This window comes from Acyrthosiphon pisum, chromosome A2 (assembly GCF_005508785.2).
Source record: "Acyrthosiphon pisum isolate AL4f chromosome A2, pea_aphid_22Mar2018_4r6ur, whole genome shotgun sequence".
In the NCBI taxonomy this organism is placed as follows: domain Eukaryota; kingdom Metazoa; phylum Arthropoda; class Insecta; order Hemiptera; family Aphididae; genus Acyrthosiphon; species Acyrthosiphon pisum.
The window spans coordinates 68860207-68876103 of record NC_042495.1 but is presented as its reverse complement, the minus strand read 5'-3'; the positions used below and the strand labels follow the sequence as shown (position 1 = coordinate 68876103).

Genomic DNA, 15897 nt, shown 5'->3' with positions numbered 1-15897 from the left:
ACCAGGAATAACTATATTAGTTATTTTGTTGTGATTGTATAATATTATTTGTTGGTACTTGAAACTTCTAAAGTATACTATTATATATCTATGATAGTACCACGGTTTGTTGTTGATGTATAACGCGTTACCTGATGGATATTGTGATATGATTAATTTGGAATTTATTATTAATACCTATTATAGGTCAATTTTTTTTTAATACTATAGATAAGTATACCTATAATAGGTATGTCTAATACCTAGACTGACAAACCGTCTCCGCTCAGAATCGTTTTTCTTATACAGTGATATTATATCATTGAATTCAAATTTAATACTATTCATTATACAGTTACCCACCTGTAACCTACTGTACAGCAGAGCGATATCCACTTACCCACCTTTTTTTATTTTGATATTTTATTGTAATGTGAGAAAAATGTTTTGTAGTTATTTAATTGTATTTACTGTTTAATGCATATATATTTCAAATTATGAACTCGAACATGTCCAGTTGACCAATTATTTTTTTGAATAATAAATTAAATAAAATAAAAATAAAATTGCCTTAACAGACATAACTTATTTATTTAATTGTAAATGTAGAAATATACTACAGTGGAAAATATGATATGTCTCTAACATATTAAATAGTAAATACATATAATTAGTAATTACTTTACAATTTTTTACAAATAGGTATACAGTACTTGGTGTGGCGTAGTGCGTACACTTAACTGCAGAAACGCACTTAGTGTACGAAACGGCCGGCGTTGCTAGTTCCCGGATGGGTGACCCCCCGGGATTTTAGCAACGAATCCTTGCCATAAAAACAAAAACGTGTCTTCAACTGTTCCTCTCCCTACTGACAACCTACAAGCAAACAAAATAGCTAATGGCCTAAGTTGCCAGGCTCAAAAACAATAAAAATAAAATAAAAATAAAAATAGGTACTTATACAATAATAATAATATTATATACTCTAAGTCCAGTTTTTCAAATTATTGAATTTGTTTATATTACTTAAAAAGTCTCGTGTGGGGTGGTACAAACTCATGTTTTTTATTGAGAACTCCTCTTTTCAAATTTGTTGCTATCATTTAAAACTTGAACGAGTTGAACTTATTTAATATAATTATTAAAATGTATAGATAATAGTCCTAACTCCTAACAATTGGTTTGCAAAAATATAAAATGTATTTGATATTGGAACCAATGTTTATTATACTTGGAACCTTTTATATAAATTATTAATCTTGATACTTAATAGCTGATTAATAGGTATTAATCACTAAAATGTTAAATCACCATAGCCCTTTATCTTCTAACTCAATATCTTATAGATATATCATACTATTATCCTTAGTACATACCCTAAGTTAAATATACCGAAAACTACTCTTTCAAATTTGAATTAATACATCCAAATGTTTAAAAAAAAAGGTACTCTAAATTATTCACGTTAAAAAAGGGAGGTTCTAGCTTGTATATCCACATGAAACTTCTTAAGTATTACAAAAAATCACAAGAATTTGAAAATATGGGCAAAAAACGGTGGTGCACATATGCTTGGCGAATCACCCTGTATATTATCCCAAGCACTGAACTCGTTGGCAATGAGACTGCGTCAATCTTAATCGTCTCGAAATATTGGTTTACAATATCCACTAGACGTTTTAATAAATCCCTTCTTACATGTTCTGCTTCCAGGTTTGATGATCGCCGTTTGTTGATTTGTGTTGACATATCTTTTGATCGAAATTTGATTTTCATTATTCTGGTTTTCGATTACCTTTTCGACGTTGGATATTTTCACCGCCTGTGTGGCGGTAGTACCCTCAATAGACATCGTCGCGGTGGCGGTGTTGGCCGTTCCCTTGACAGGCGATGTCGCCTTGTTATTGTTGACCGGTACGAATACCTTAACAGGTGTCGTCGCGACGGACGTAGACTCTACCATAGTGGTACTCACCGTAGACGTGACCAAAATGTTCTTTGCCTTGGTGACGGTAGTGGACTTTTCTGGGGCCTCAATATGAGAAACCAGAAATGTAATTGTATTATACCACATTCTCGCACTAGGTTTGACTGGACTTGACTGATTCTTTGCCACCGGATTCTGCGGGACATTTTTCGCGTTCGCCGTAGTAACGATGAAAACGAAGGCAACGGTGGCCAAAACCACGTAATTAAACCGACTTTTCATCGAGTAACTAAAGTATTTATTACACACGATAATAATTAGTCTATAATGACGGGACTTTTATATTTAATATAGGTACTAAATGGAAAACTACTATCTTTCTGTTAAATTAACGGAAGACGCGCAATGAACGTGCATCCTATAAGAGTTTCGAAATATGACTAGTTAAAGCTACCGGTTAGGTATGTGGTCTACTAATTTTAACCTTACAAAATGTAGGCGAAAAGTGTACAAAGTGACCATAGCGGATAAAGTGGTAATGTCTTATTATTATGTCGTAAAGAAATAAACAGCTGGTTATATTATGATATGGATTGATTCATTGTTATCATATTTATTAACTGATAAATCACTATAATGATAAAAACATTTATGGTTTTTGTTTAAAACTAATACTTCATTTTTTAATGATATTGATGTAAGAATGTAAGATACTTGTACTGAATAAATAATTATATTTTATAAACATTAAACATAATAATTACTAAACCAAAATAATTTTTTTTTGAAATCAATATAAGCATTGAGTATATATTGTAAAATTTAATATAGGTTAGGTACTTAATCTTATAAGTTTATATTTACTATAAAATTGATTTAATTTTAATTAGTATATTAAACAGTATGAAAAGGACAAATTGGTTACTATGGTGAAAATGCATCTATTGGTGTCAATAGCTTATGTTACTATGAATTATGAAAGAAGGTTTTTTTACGATTTATTTATTTATTTTTAAAAGCTTATGAAGTTATTCATATTTTATAAAATTGTTTTGTTACTAAGGAAGTTTTAAATCTGATTAATTTAAAAAATATTAATAAGAAACTTAAAAGATTGAAATGAAATTATTTATTTATCTAAGAAAAGTTGTGTTAAAAATATATAAGTTATATATTATGATAATAATATTACACTGTTTACGTTTCACTGCATTATAAATTATAATTATTTTTTCTTTGGTTGTCTAAAAATTTAATATTTTTTTCACTATAAATAGACAATAGTACGAATAATCACTTAACATAAATTTTAGGCTCAGAACACTAGGCCCTTTACACACATGGGCTGTGAGGCCTAAGTGTTTGGTCCTGTTAATTCAGTAGCCACAATAGTATAATATGGATACATAAATTATCAAATTTGCGTTACGATTATTATATTTAAATGTAAAAATAAAATGCAAGATACAATAATGTAATATTATGTTCTTATCTTGTAATCTGAAATATTATCTTTTAGAAACATATATACACTTGTAATTGAAGTCAACATTGTCATTCCAACCGGACAGCTAATTGATTTCTATGTTGTTACGTCAAATAGCTTCTTAATGTGAAATTTACGGCTGCAAATTGTATGCCCTAAAAACACCAAGAATTTCGTATAAAAATGCATGAATGCTCTAAAAATATAAAGTAACACACTCTTTAAAATACACTATAAATACTTTAATAAAACACTGAGTATTGGTCATTAGAGTGTTGATATATTCGTGTTTTTCTTTTGATTCATATCGTTTTACACCTATTAATGCTTATCTCTTAATAAATGTTGTATTATACTGATTTTATTTCAAAAGAAACTTAAGCGTTACACATTTTTCAAAAAGGTATCAATCCGTCAGTCGAAAAATCATAACTTTAGTATTCGGAAAGTGAAACATACTAACGTAACCGCCTCGCCATCGAACCGTTTACTTTCTGCCTATTTAGTACGTGTAGTTCAAACTCGGCGATAAAATTCCTGACTGAGCTTTGCTGTACAGTTCTGCCAAAACTAGTACCGTGTATAGCTATACTTCTAAGAAAAATGCCAACATGCATTGAAAGCCCAGCTCAAGTGATGTCTAATCCAAGTATTGTTTTTACTGATATTTGTTTTTCGTTCACTTGGTGAACTCTCAAAATGTCCGTTGACAATCAGCTTTCATGTATAGAAGTTGTTAAACGTCTTGCGCATTCATGTACACCGTTGTGACGATCAGACTAAGGGCGACCAGGGCGACTAACAACGAAATACTAATCATAAAATTCATCGTTTCACATATGATTATCATATGTAACTTTTTTCGAATAAATACCAGATGTAACGATTTTAGTTTAGTTATCACGAACTATATTCTACTAATCTTTTTACCGGACTAAAATCGAACACAAGATTGTTTTAAGATGTTCACTACCTAGTACCTAAATACGCAGAGTACCTAATCGTCGTCTAAACATCTTAAATTTCTTTATGAACGTGCCTCACCTTTTGAGATGTTTAATATAAAACATATCATTCTCTTATCACTAATAGTTGTATTTTAATATAAGTATAATTACTGTTCTAAACCTATTATCTATTTAATATTATGTTATATTTGTTATTGATTTTAACAGGTTTCCACTTATCAAAGTCTATATTAAAGTTCCGAGTTCACCGTGGTTGCATAGGTCAATATACTAAATCCATTCAGATCAATAATACCAATAGCTATTTTATCTCTACCTATACATATTTCGAACCGAATAAGCTTCGTGTGAAAATGTATTGGTTGTACAGTTATATTTTACAAGCATTTGTTTTTTTTTTTACATACAGATAATATATAAACCTTAAAACGTATTTATATATATATATATATATATATATATATATATATGTTAATTATACGGATGTGAATCTCAAATAGGTACCATATTATTATTTTAATTATTAATGTTTTTATTATTTGTATAATGTTTTATTTTAATAATATACTATTTACTTATGAGTTATGATTAATACTTTTATCGTAAACCATTGTAGAACTTAAAGTCTAGGAGCTACTGACGGTTTGACCTCACCTATTTTGGCTTCCTTGAAATTTGTATAGGTTTGTAGCTAATGGAATCGGACCTGTTGAATACGATGAAAAATCGGCTGATTCGTAAACCAGCTCGGGGGAAGGGGGTCTCTCAAAAATCTACTGACTCTTGCGCCTCAGTCACCAACACCAAATGATTTGAAATAATTAAATTAGGTATGTTATAAAAAAATCGGCTGATGAAAATTCAGATTCTAATATGTAAAAAACAATTACACATTAGGTATACAAGCTAAACAATTTATAAACAATTTCATAATTTTATAAATGTATTGTTTTTTACATTTAGAATCTGAATTTTTATCAGCCGATTATCTATCTTATTTTGCAGGCCCAATTCTATTAGCTATACAAATTTCAAGGAAGCTAAAATAGGTGAGGTCAGACTGCCAGTAGCTCCCTGTCTATTATATTCTAAAGAAAAGGAGAAATAGATTGAAATTTTATTTTAAAAAATCGGTAGCAAAAATGATAAATAAATGTGTATCTAAATAAAATTAATAATGATATAGGGTAAATATTTAAAGGTTAAAAGTTTTAACGAACACAAGGACCCTTCTGTCTACGTTGTGACAACGTAATAAGATTAACATTTTTAAGTAATAAGGATTTATTTAAGTTTACAAAATGTTACAGAAATTACAGTTCGCTTTGTCATTTTGAGCCAGTATATAACTATTGTTGTTGTTTAATTTCATACGACTCAGGTGGGCGTCGTTATTATAATTGAGTAAATGATATATAGGTACCTACGTGTAAAATATATTATGTAAAATGTACATACCTGAAAGAGCTTAAACTGCTTAATTGTATGTTCATTTTAGTTGTATCATGGCGCATGTAATAAATAAAATCAAAAAAATATTATACCTAATATTACAAAATGTATATCAACCTTTGATATTTTTTCTGAATAAAAGTATACAAAATAATTCCTCAAAATACATGATATTATATTGCATCTATTAATATGCATATTTAAGATGAATAATTTTCATTTTTGTATTTTTCATTTTGACATCATTATCTACTTTTAGTTATACACTTATATACTGTCATACAAATAAATATTTCAAATTTAGACTATCTTATATTTCGAATGTATTTTTCTATGTAAAACTTAAAAAATAACTGATTTAATATATTTATATAAATTATATTATATGTATTAAATTTCACCAATGACTATATTTATACAAACTTATTGTATGCCTTTGTAATTAAAAAGTAAATAGTTAAATATTTATTTAAAAAAGTCTAAAACTATGGAATTAAATAAAAACTATATACAGGTACCTTTGTAAAAACAAAATGTAATTGTTAAATACAATTTTTACCAATACCTACCTAATAATCATATTCTGAACAAAAATTAATATTATATAACAGTTACTGTACTGGTGTTGGTATTTAATATTTTTCGCTACAGCATTTTTGTTACTTTATTGTAATAATATTTATTTAAAAAATTAGGAAAAATAACCACATATAACATTTAAGCATATTATTTTGGCTTCAATAATATTTTAATGTTATAATTTAAATTTAAAAAAAATATATATTTAATATTTATGTGATAATACTGTAAACATATAAGTTATTTAATCAAGCTAATTTATTAATTGATTAATACAGGTAGGTAATACCATTTCAATCATCCGAAAACTTAAAAACGCAGTCTCCGTTAGCGGATAGGGTTAGTCCATCCATACAAGCAGATTTCTTGTTTGGAGGATTTATAAAAAATCTTGACTGAAGCATATCTGATTCAGTTGTTGTTTGGATATCCATAGTCACAAATTTCTTGGTTATAGTATCAGTACCGTTTGGCTTGGTATACTTCTGAGCTGTATTACTCGTATGAAACTTATTGGTGTTTGTGGTTGTACTGTTTGATCTTCCGCACATTTTCGTTCTAGTACACTCAGGAAACTGTTTGGCATTTCGTCCTACGGGAGCGGTCGACATGGTAATGTTGATTTTTGTAGTACCTTTGATTTTTGTAGAACCATTGATTTTTGCAGTACCGTTGATTGTTGTAGTACCATTGATCCGATTTTGGTGTTTGAAATTGGGATTTTTATTAGTCGACGTTTCATGCACGTATCTCGCGTATAATGAGGTAGCTAAAAAAGTCAGTAACAGTAGCAAAATTGATAATTTCATTGTTATTTCATTGTTATTATGACGTTTTTTTCACCAGCTACTTTTTCATTATTCACTATGTGGCGATCAAAAACTAGACTGATTTCAAATCATCGCTACTGGGCGCATTATGTAATGTACCTACGTAATATTAAGCCACTGCATGCACTAAAATATACATAGTAAAGAACGTGGCCCCCACCTTTTTAGACTAGCCGATATAAAATATTACACATAAATAATCACCATCGATAATAATATTACACATTAATTAATACCGTCGATAATAATATTATACGCAATAGGTACGGTGATAATATGAGATTAGTATTTATTTATGGTACCTACGTGTCTAATAATTTCATATTGTTTGGAAACAGTTTTGTTCGATTTCCACTGTCCAAAATCAATGTACATTGTACAATATAGTATCTCATCACTCATGAACACAGACTGTGCAAATATAACTACCTAGATCGCGAATAGAGTAGGTATAATATATATACCATTATACCTATCAGTGGCGTCTAACCCTATTACTAGGTGTAGCGGTCGCTACACCTTGAAAATAAGGGGTGGGTGGGTATAAAAACATAAAATAATTAACTTGAAATATGTTCATAATTAATCACAGATTATATTGGCTAATACCTTAATATTTACTAAAATTATCAATTAAAATATGATAAAATGTATAAAATAATATAATTTTGAGTTTGTTAAGGGTGGGTAAAATTTTTTCTTGCTACACCTGAAAAATATATCTTGGGCACCACTGATACATATAATCTATATATTATACTATAGCCTATAATGATAAAAAAGTTTGAATTAACGTACCTACATACCTACTTTAAAAAAATAGTTTGACGGATGTGCCACTGAAAATATATTCACAAATCAGAATAATTAAACCAAAATTGACCTTAACACAATATATTTATGTATCAACAAAAAAAGGTCGAAAGGTTATCATTTTATCTAATGAAATCAAATAAAAATAACTTTTTCTTTCTGTATTGTGTTATTTTTCAACATATAATAATGTTCACAGTTTGTTGTTGAACAAATTTTTTACATTTCTGTAATGCGCACAATCGTTTTTAATGTTATTTACATGCAATATTATATCAACAATGAAAATGATTAAAAACAATAAAACGATTAAAGCTCTATAATATACCTATAGTTTACCTATAATATACCTATACCCTACCTAAAGTTTTTTTTTATTTTTTTTTTTATTGAGCTTAAGCCTGGCAACGTTATGATCATTAGGTGTTTTTTTTGTATATAGGGGGGGAGGAATGGTTGAGGTTGGTTGAAACACGTTTGTATGTGTGGCAAGGATTCGTAGCTAAAAATCTCTGGTGGTCACCCATCTGGCAGCTATCAATACCAGCCGATACGTACACTCAGAGCATTTCCGCAGTTGAGCGCCACACCAAGCCATACATATAGTTAGTTAGTTAGCTAAGTCATAATTACAAATAAAAATAAAAATATGTACGGTTCTTGTTTATTATATTTTAAAGCAAACATCAACCATTGATTTGGTAGGTAACAAAATATATTGTCAGTGAATTTGTCATTTCAACGATATTATCACTTATTCAGTCGATTTAAATAAATAATAAAAAAAAATTCAGGAAACGGTTTTATTAAAATCGTGTGTATTGTTAGACATATTAACGTTTTAAACTAATAGTTTACAAAAAAAAAATTGATTTTTATAGATGTAAATTGATTACAATTACCTATTTAGAATTTATTAATATACCATGGTATTCTCATACTATGTTTTCAAGCGTTAAAAAACTTAAAAACGCATTCACCTCTACTGCCTCGAACCATTCCTGCTGGACACGGCCTCAACTTGGGTCTTATCAAAGCTACTTGGAAGATTTTCGCTAGAGTGTTTAAGCAGACCTCCTTCATCTTATTGGATTTCTGCAAAGTTTCCTTGACTTTCTGCGTAGAAATGTCCCGTGTCCATCTTTTATTCACAGCGTCGTAAGCGGTTTTTGCAGCACTGTTTTTTCGTGAGTATAATATATAATTATCATTGATACGGTTTTTACCTTCAGAATCCATTTTAATATTTTTGGGTGATATTTGCAGCTGACTCTTGGTCGAAGTTTGTCTTGAATCTCTCCCGTATGCTACCATAGCTATGCAAACGACCAGCAACAAAAACAACAAATTCATCGTGATGTACCTATGTAATATAACTAATATTATGCGTTGTATTATTTTTCGAATAAAATAAAATATATTAGCAACCGATGTTGTAAAAATTGTTCGTTAGGGCCTCCAACAGTGATAACTGATACAACTCCAAATTGCGATTAAAATGTCTTACCACTTAATGCGTATAATAATAATAGTATACTACCTAAATAGATGATAGCTAACTTAAGGTCCCTCTTTTTCCACTTAATAAAAAACTACCATCTTATCACTGATAATTACTGTTTTTTTTTTATTATTAGCTTCTACAGTACATATAAGTATATAACTAGTATAACTCAATAATTATATAGTAAATAACTTAGTCCATATACTATGGATGTAGCTACAGCGTATTATTTTGTTGCCGATCAATGTACGCATGCGCGATGCAACTCACATAATTATCCATAGCTTGCTATCACAGAATTATTCTAAATCTTGGTTCGTGGTTAATTATATTATAATAGTAATTATTATATTATTATAGTAGGTATTATACTTCTTTTTGAATTTTCAAAACATTATATAATGATTTATAACAATATCTGTGGATAAATATGCAAGAAATTGCGTCACGCATGCACATATCCAACACCTAATTCAGTGACTCGTCGCTGATATCGGCAACATTTTTTTTTTTTTTTTTTAATACGCTATGACTCCATCCATAGTATATATTATACTATATTATATTATATATATTACATACCTACCATATATCTAAGGTACATAATACAAATAAAGGGATAATGCAACTTAAATATAGAATATATTTTTAAGCTAATCGGTATTAATCAATATAAATAGAAAGCTACATTTTCAAGAGAAATAATTCTTAAATAATCAAATCGTAAATAACCAATTGCCGTAATATTACTTATTAGAGGTAATTATAATATAGATAGGTAAATTATGGCCTATGTGATACAACGTGTCACGTTTGTAAAGCGTGATGTGGAATAAGTAAATATAATGTTAATCACATTATTAATTTATCATCATAATAAAATTAACCTATACCCCCTTACTAAAATCTTAACTTATTATTGCGTTATTATTGTGGTTATCGATTTCTAATGGTACCCCCCTCCCAACCCACTGATCGTATTCTACTAAGTAGTGAAATTTATTATACCTATCCCACGTTCCCAGAAACGCATTAAAGGATAAAAAAAAACACTGGCAAGATTAAAATAAATGAATATTCCTGAATGGACATTCTTATCATGGTGAATTCGCATCAAACAAAATTAACCAATACACTAATTTGGTAAATAGTTAGGTATATGCCTATTATGATTAATGATGGAGCTAAAAGACGTTTTCACATAATTATAATATTACTACACATCTACACCACTACACTACTTCAGTAGTATTAACCTAAACAAAAAAAAAACCAGTAAAAATACACAATGCAATTCCACAACAATACTACTGTGATACTTACAGAAATATTTAATTGTATAAGTGTGTATAGTAATATACAACTGATGTTTTAATTAATAGTTCATAAACATTGTCAAAACTTAAAATCGAATTATTGTTATCGTGTCAATTATAGTATCAAATTGAATATTAATAGCATCAATGCATGAACAATTTTTATTTTGCAACCATGCACCATGCACAATTTCCATTAGAGATTAGCTTTATTAAACTGCAGATTGAACAGTAGGCAAAAACTTTTACGTTCACCATCGAGCGATAAAAGTGATTTATACTGAAATTGTGTAGTAAAGTTCATCTCTTTGATTATCTATACTTATGAAAATCAATACCGTAAGTAACAAAATAAAATTATATTTTTCCAAACGATATCAATCTAATAGCCATCAATCATTATCATTGGGCTCGATTTGATATGTATTTAAACCCAAATTATGAAATATTAAATTGCTGTAAATAATAATACTTTTAATAATAAAAAAGTTTAAAAGTACAAGTTTACAAGATATCTAAATACGAATATAATATTATTAATTAACTTACAGTTTTACATCACTTAAAAATTGCAAAATGTGTAAATAATAATAAGTACCTATTTATAATAGTTATTGAAAATAAAATAAAATGTTTTGATGATGAAATAGTAAAAATACCTTGATAATAAAACCTAATGATCTTAATTTTGCACATTATGTTTTCAACTGTGGCGAGCAATTATAAATTATAATAGGACTTATTAAATAAGTAGGAAGGTACATTGTACAAACACATCGGCATGGCACCATACATTACAGCGTGGATTCCTAGTTCCTACTCAATAATGGTGATCACTCGAAACATACTGTACAAGTAAGGCGTTTTCCAAAAATTTTTTTATTTAATATTTTTGAGTAGATTACTATATTCCCGCCAGGCGCCAATCATGTGCATAATATATTAATATATTAATATATGTAATTTAACCGTCGTAAATTATAATAATAATTCCTTAATATTGTAGAAAATCTTTGGTTGGTGTGCGAAATAAAAACATCGTTTTTTAAGACTGCAATTTTGACATGAATGATTGGCTGTCGAACAAAAGGGTCTTTTGTGCAGTCGTGTCATACACCACGGCCTGATAGAGGGTATAGCGTCAGGCTGTGACAGGCTGAGATGGGGAAGGCAGGTTTACGAGCTGAACATAAATCTACGAACTGGGCGTTTTGATGTATATATACTATACGGGGACCTTAGCGTAGAACTTTGTCCGTCTAATTATAGCGAACGGGGGTGGCGGAGGCACCCAACCGACCGTTTTCGCATATATATATACATATGAAATACATATATACATACACCATACCGCAGCATTATTAATCCCGAGTCCTGCTGTGGAAGGGCGTGGGAGGAAGCTTCCGCTTAAACTTTATTCGGTACGACCGGTCCGTTGCGGTTTCTGGTACAGTCGCCATCGTCTCGGGGACACGAAATATTATATATACCTATACACGCCAGCTCTCGTGTTTAAACGACGAGCAGCTTTATTATAGTATTAAACTATGCACTTATAATATGACTAGTTAAAGCCACTGGCTTGGGCCTTGGTATGAGATCTACTAATTTTAAGCTTGCATTAAAAAAATGTAGTGGGAAAGTATACAAAGTGACCATAGTGGATAAAGTGGCCATGTCTTATTATTGTGTCGTAAAGAAATAAACAGCTGGTTATATGACGTGGATTGATTCATTGTTATCATATTTATCAACTGATAAGCCACTAATAATAAAAACAATTGCCGTTTTAGTTTAAAACTAATGTTTCATTTTTTGATGATGTTCATGTAACGAATAAATTATTTTTTTTTATAAACATAGTAATTAATATACCAAAATTATTCTTTTTTTCCGTAATTTATTCACACTGGATGAAGCGTTAGCTCGACACAGTAAAAACAATTAAAGCAAAAGCAAAATTATTTTTTTTTTCGAAATCTATTTAAGTTTATATTTATTATAAAATTGGTTTAAGTTTAATTAGTTTATAGGATTAGGTGCTAATCTAAATAACTAGGTAGGTACCTACTATTATTTTTTTTAATACCTAGTAAATTAAACGCTATGAAAAGGTAAAGTGGTGACTTTGGTGACAATTCATCTATTGGTCTCAATTGTTTATGTTACTGTGAAAGAACGTATTTAATATGATTTATTTATTTATTTTTAAAAGCTTATTAAGTTATGTATATTTTATAAAATTGTTTTGTTACTAAAAAAGTTCTAAGTCTGATTAATTTAAAAAATATTTATAAGAAACTTAAAGATTGAAATTAATTTGCTTTTTGATATTTCTCTAAGGAAAGTTGTTGTAAGTATATAATATAAGTTATTTATGATAATAATATTAAAATGAATAATAATAATAATAGAAAATTGAAACCGAAGGTCAAAGTGTAGGTACATAGACTAATAGAAATTGTATTTTTTTAGATTCTGAGCGAAGCAAGGAAGCTAGTTTTTTACAATGGTGTTTATTTTATTTTATTTTTATCTACCTAGTATACAAAATGTCTACCAGAAGGAGTGCTTCAATTTCAACATAATCTTATCTTTTAGAAAATTGGATTAAGACGGTACTTTAGAGAGATCGTTTTTCGATTGTCTCAATAGGGATCATTTAATTCAAGTTGAATACAATCCATTACACATTGACCCACATGTAACGTATTGTACAGCAGAGTTACATCCATTTACCCACTTCTAAAAAAAAAAATTTTTTATTGACCTAAAGATGTTTTTGATTACAAATTATGATTTCTGACATGTTTAAGTAGGTACACAATGTTAAAGGTTTAGTAAAAAAAAAATCATAAATTGTGACACTGTATGTTAAACCTTGGGGTGGCCACTTCTGACAACTTTCCTCTGGGTACATCACCCCACTGTTAAACGTGTATTCCACAAAGTATACTATCTGACCGTTTTAGCAGTCCCTTGAATCACAGAAAAATATAGTATCGACGCTCTGCTTGGTAGCTGATAGCTGAAGGTTTGGCGTTGATGTATAAACGATTACCTGGCGGTTTGGGTGTGTTCTTTTGAACAGTTTTTTAAATAGAATATACGATTTCGAAATGTATGAATTGTTAATTAAACTAATTCCTACTAATATATGATTATGTATTAAAGACTATTACATATAAAAATTATTTCGACTACTTTAAGATATAATATAAAAACCCAAAATTGAAAAAATAATTTTTGAAAATATTATAATGGTATCAAATATTGAACATTATGATATGAGCCGTCAGCTGATTCTGATATAAATATCAAAAATTCAGTAGGTTCCACCCATGAATTCATGTACCCACTTTTTTCAAAAAGCATTAGGAATCGGAAAAATGTCGACCTCTCGTTAAAATGTATAGGTACCTAGAACCTACTCATTATTGAATTATAGCTATCTTTAAAAATATTTTCGACAAATTAATATACGATTTGCATTTTATTATAATATTATGTTGATTTTATTTATTGATGCTCGCTTTATAAATATATGAAATTTTATTTTTTTTTTTTTATAAAAATGTGCAATGTCATAATATAATATATATTATATGCTTACGGTGAGTCCAGAGTCGGTACGTCAGTTCAAAAATGTTCTGAGTTTAATACGTTGTTAATAGATTATAATATAATAATATAAATTATTACATATTATATTTTGTATAGTTTTGCAAATCTATTTTAAAGGATGACTTTTATTATTCTTACTTCTTACTTCTTAGTACTCATAACTCATTATAATGTATTAATATTATTGATAAATGCGATTACAATATATACAACACTAGCTGAATAACCCAGTGTTGCCGTGAAAAATTGCGATAATTATAACTACTTTTGGGTCTAATTTGCTTTTTTTTTTTTTATTGTGGTATCGAGGACTGGAGGAGGAACTATGGTGCCAGTACTTCTCCTCCAGCCCCCGAACGGGTCTAATTTGCTGTGCATATAGAAGCAAAATCTTAAAATATTTTAATTTTTAGCCAACCCGCGTGGAGTTGCCCGTGAATCTCGCTTAAGGTTATGTGAACAGTATATTATCATGTAAGCAATGTAGGTACCTGTGTTAGATTACGGACACGGCTAGAAGGTTGATAAGATATAGCCTAAAGCTTATTGTTGTTGAAAAAATACAGTGTACCTGAAATAGTATTGAAGTCATAGTTAATCAACCCGGATTTTTAGGAGTATTTAATATTTGAGCGCACGGCAGTGCGCCAGGCCAAGTTCCAGCAATACCAGTGTATCTTTACACGAACCAATTCGCCCAGTTTTTCTAACATATATATCTCTGTTTCCTCTTAAGATAAACTTTTGAAATTTAAAACACAGATTAATCTTGAGTAGTTTAGGACGCTGTAAGAAAATGAGCCCTTAATATTGTGCCATTTCAAAATGGGAGGATTTCAAAATTTGCAAAATTCTTACTCACTCACTCACTTACTCACTCACTGATCATCAAAATTATAAGACACTTCCCGTATAGGTAGAAACGTGAAATTTGGCACAAAGGTAGGTCTTACAGTGTAACTAAAGGGAAAAATCTAAAAATTGAATTTTTTTCAAAATGAATACCGTTTCAGTGAGTGTATTTCTAAACGTATGAATTGGCGCGCTTAGCACACATAAACGTTTACTTTCAAACAGCGTTACAATATGGTAATAAGGAATTGTTTGAAGTTGACTTATATATAATATATTATATTTATAAAACATAATAATGTTTTCGTATATTTATTTTATTCAAATACAAAATATATAAGAGAAAATCTACGGCATATAAAATAAAAATTTTAAATTAAAAAAAAAAACAAATAATAATAACACGTCGTCCACGATGCTGAAGCCCGCAAAAATAAATGATATCCCCAACAAAAAATAACCGTGAAAAAATGCCAAGTTCCAAACTCCCTACCAAAAATGTCGGCCTATCAAAGTAGTGAAATCTACATTTTGGCCAAGTCTGCTATTTTTTAATTCATAACCTCA

The 15897-nt window shown here is 29.2% G+C and overlaps 3 protein-coding genes across 5 annotated transcripts; all 3 read right to left on the bottom strand.

Moving 5' to 3' along the window:
- Window positions 1–536: 536 nt before the first annotated feature.
- On the bottom strand, window positions 537–2509 carry LOC107882555. The gene is made up of 2 exons (XM_016801071.2): window positions 1678–2509; window positions 537–855 (listed from the first exon to the last, which is right to left on the bottom strand). The coding sequence occupies exons 1-2, from the start codon at window positions 2186–2188 to the stop codon at window positions 845–847; spliced, it is 522 nt and encodes a 173-aa protein (XP_016656560.1). The 5' UTR covers window positions 2189–2509; the 3' UTR covers window positions 537–844.
- Window positions 2510–6327: 3818 nt separating this feature from the next.
- On the bottom strand, window positions 6328–7280 carry ACYPI44516 (uncharacterized LOC100575478). The gene has a single exon (NM_001246187.2). The coding sequence runs from the start codon at window positions 7198–7200 to the stop codon at window positions 6685–6687; it is 516 nt and encodes a 171-aa protein (NP_001233116.1). The 5' UTR covers window positions 7201–7280; the 3' UTR covers window positions 6328–6684.
- A 1396-nt stretch (window positions 7281–8676) lies between these two features.
- On the bottom strand, window positions 8677–9620 carry ACYPI44516 (uncharacterized LOC100575398). 3 transcript variants are annotated; one of them, XM_008180633.3, is made up of 2 exons: window positions 9463–9620; window positions 8677–9397 (listed from the first exon to the last, which is right to left on the bottom strand). In XM_008180633.3, exon 2 carries the CDS (start codon window positions 9385–9387, stop codon window positions 8983–8985), a length of 405 nt encoding a protein of 134 aa, XP_008178855.1. In that variant the 5' UTR covers window positions 9388–9397; window positions 9463–9620; the 3' UTR covers window positions 8677–8982. The 3 variants fall into 3 exon arrangements, with proteins under 3 accessions (XP_008178855.1, XP_008178853.1, NP_001233047.1); XM_008180631.3 differs by having other exon boundaries at window positions 8677–9410; window positions 9463–9579; NM_001246118.2 differs by having other exon boundaries at window positions 8827–9568.
- Between the last annotated feature and the right edge of the window lie 6277 nt (window positions 9621–15897).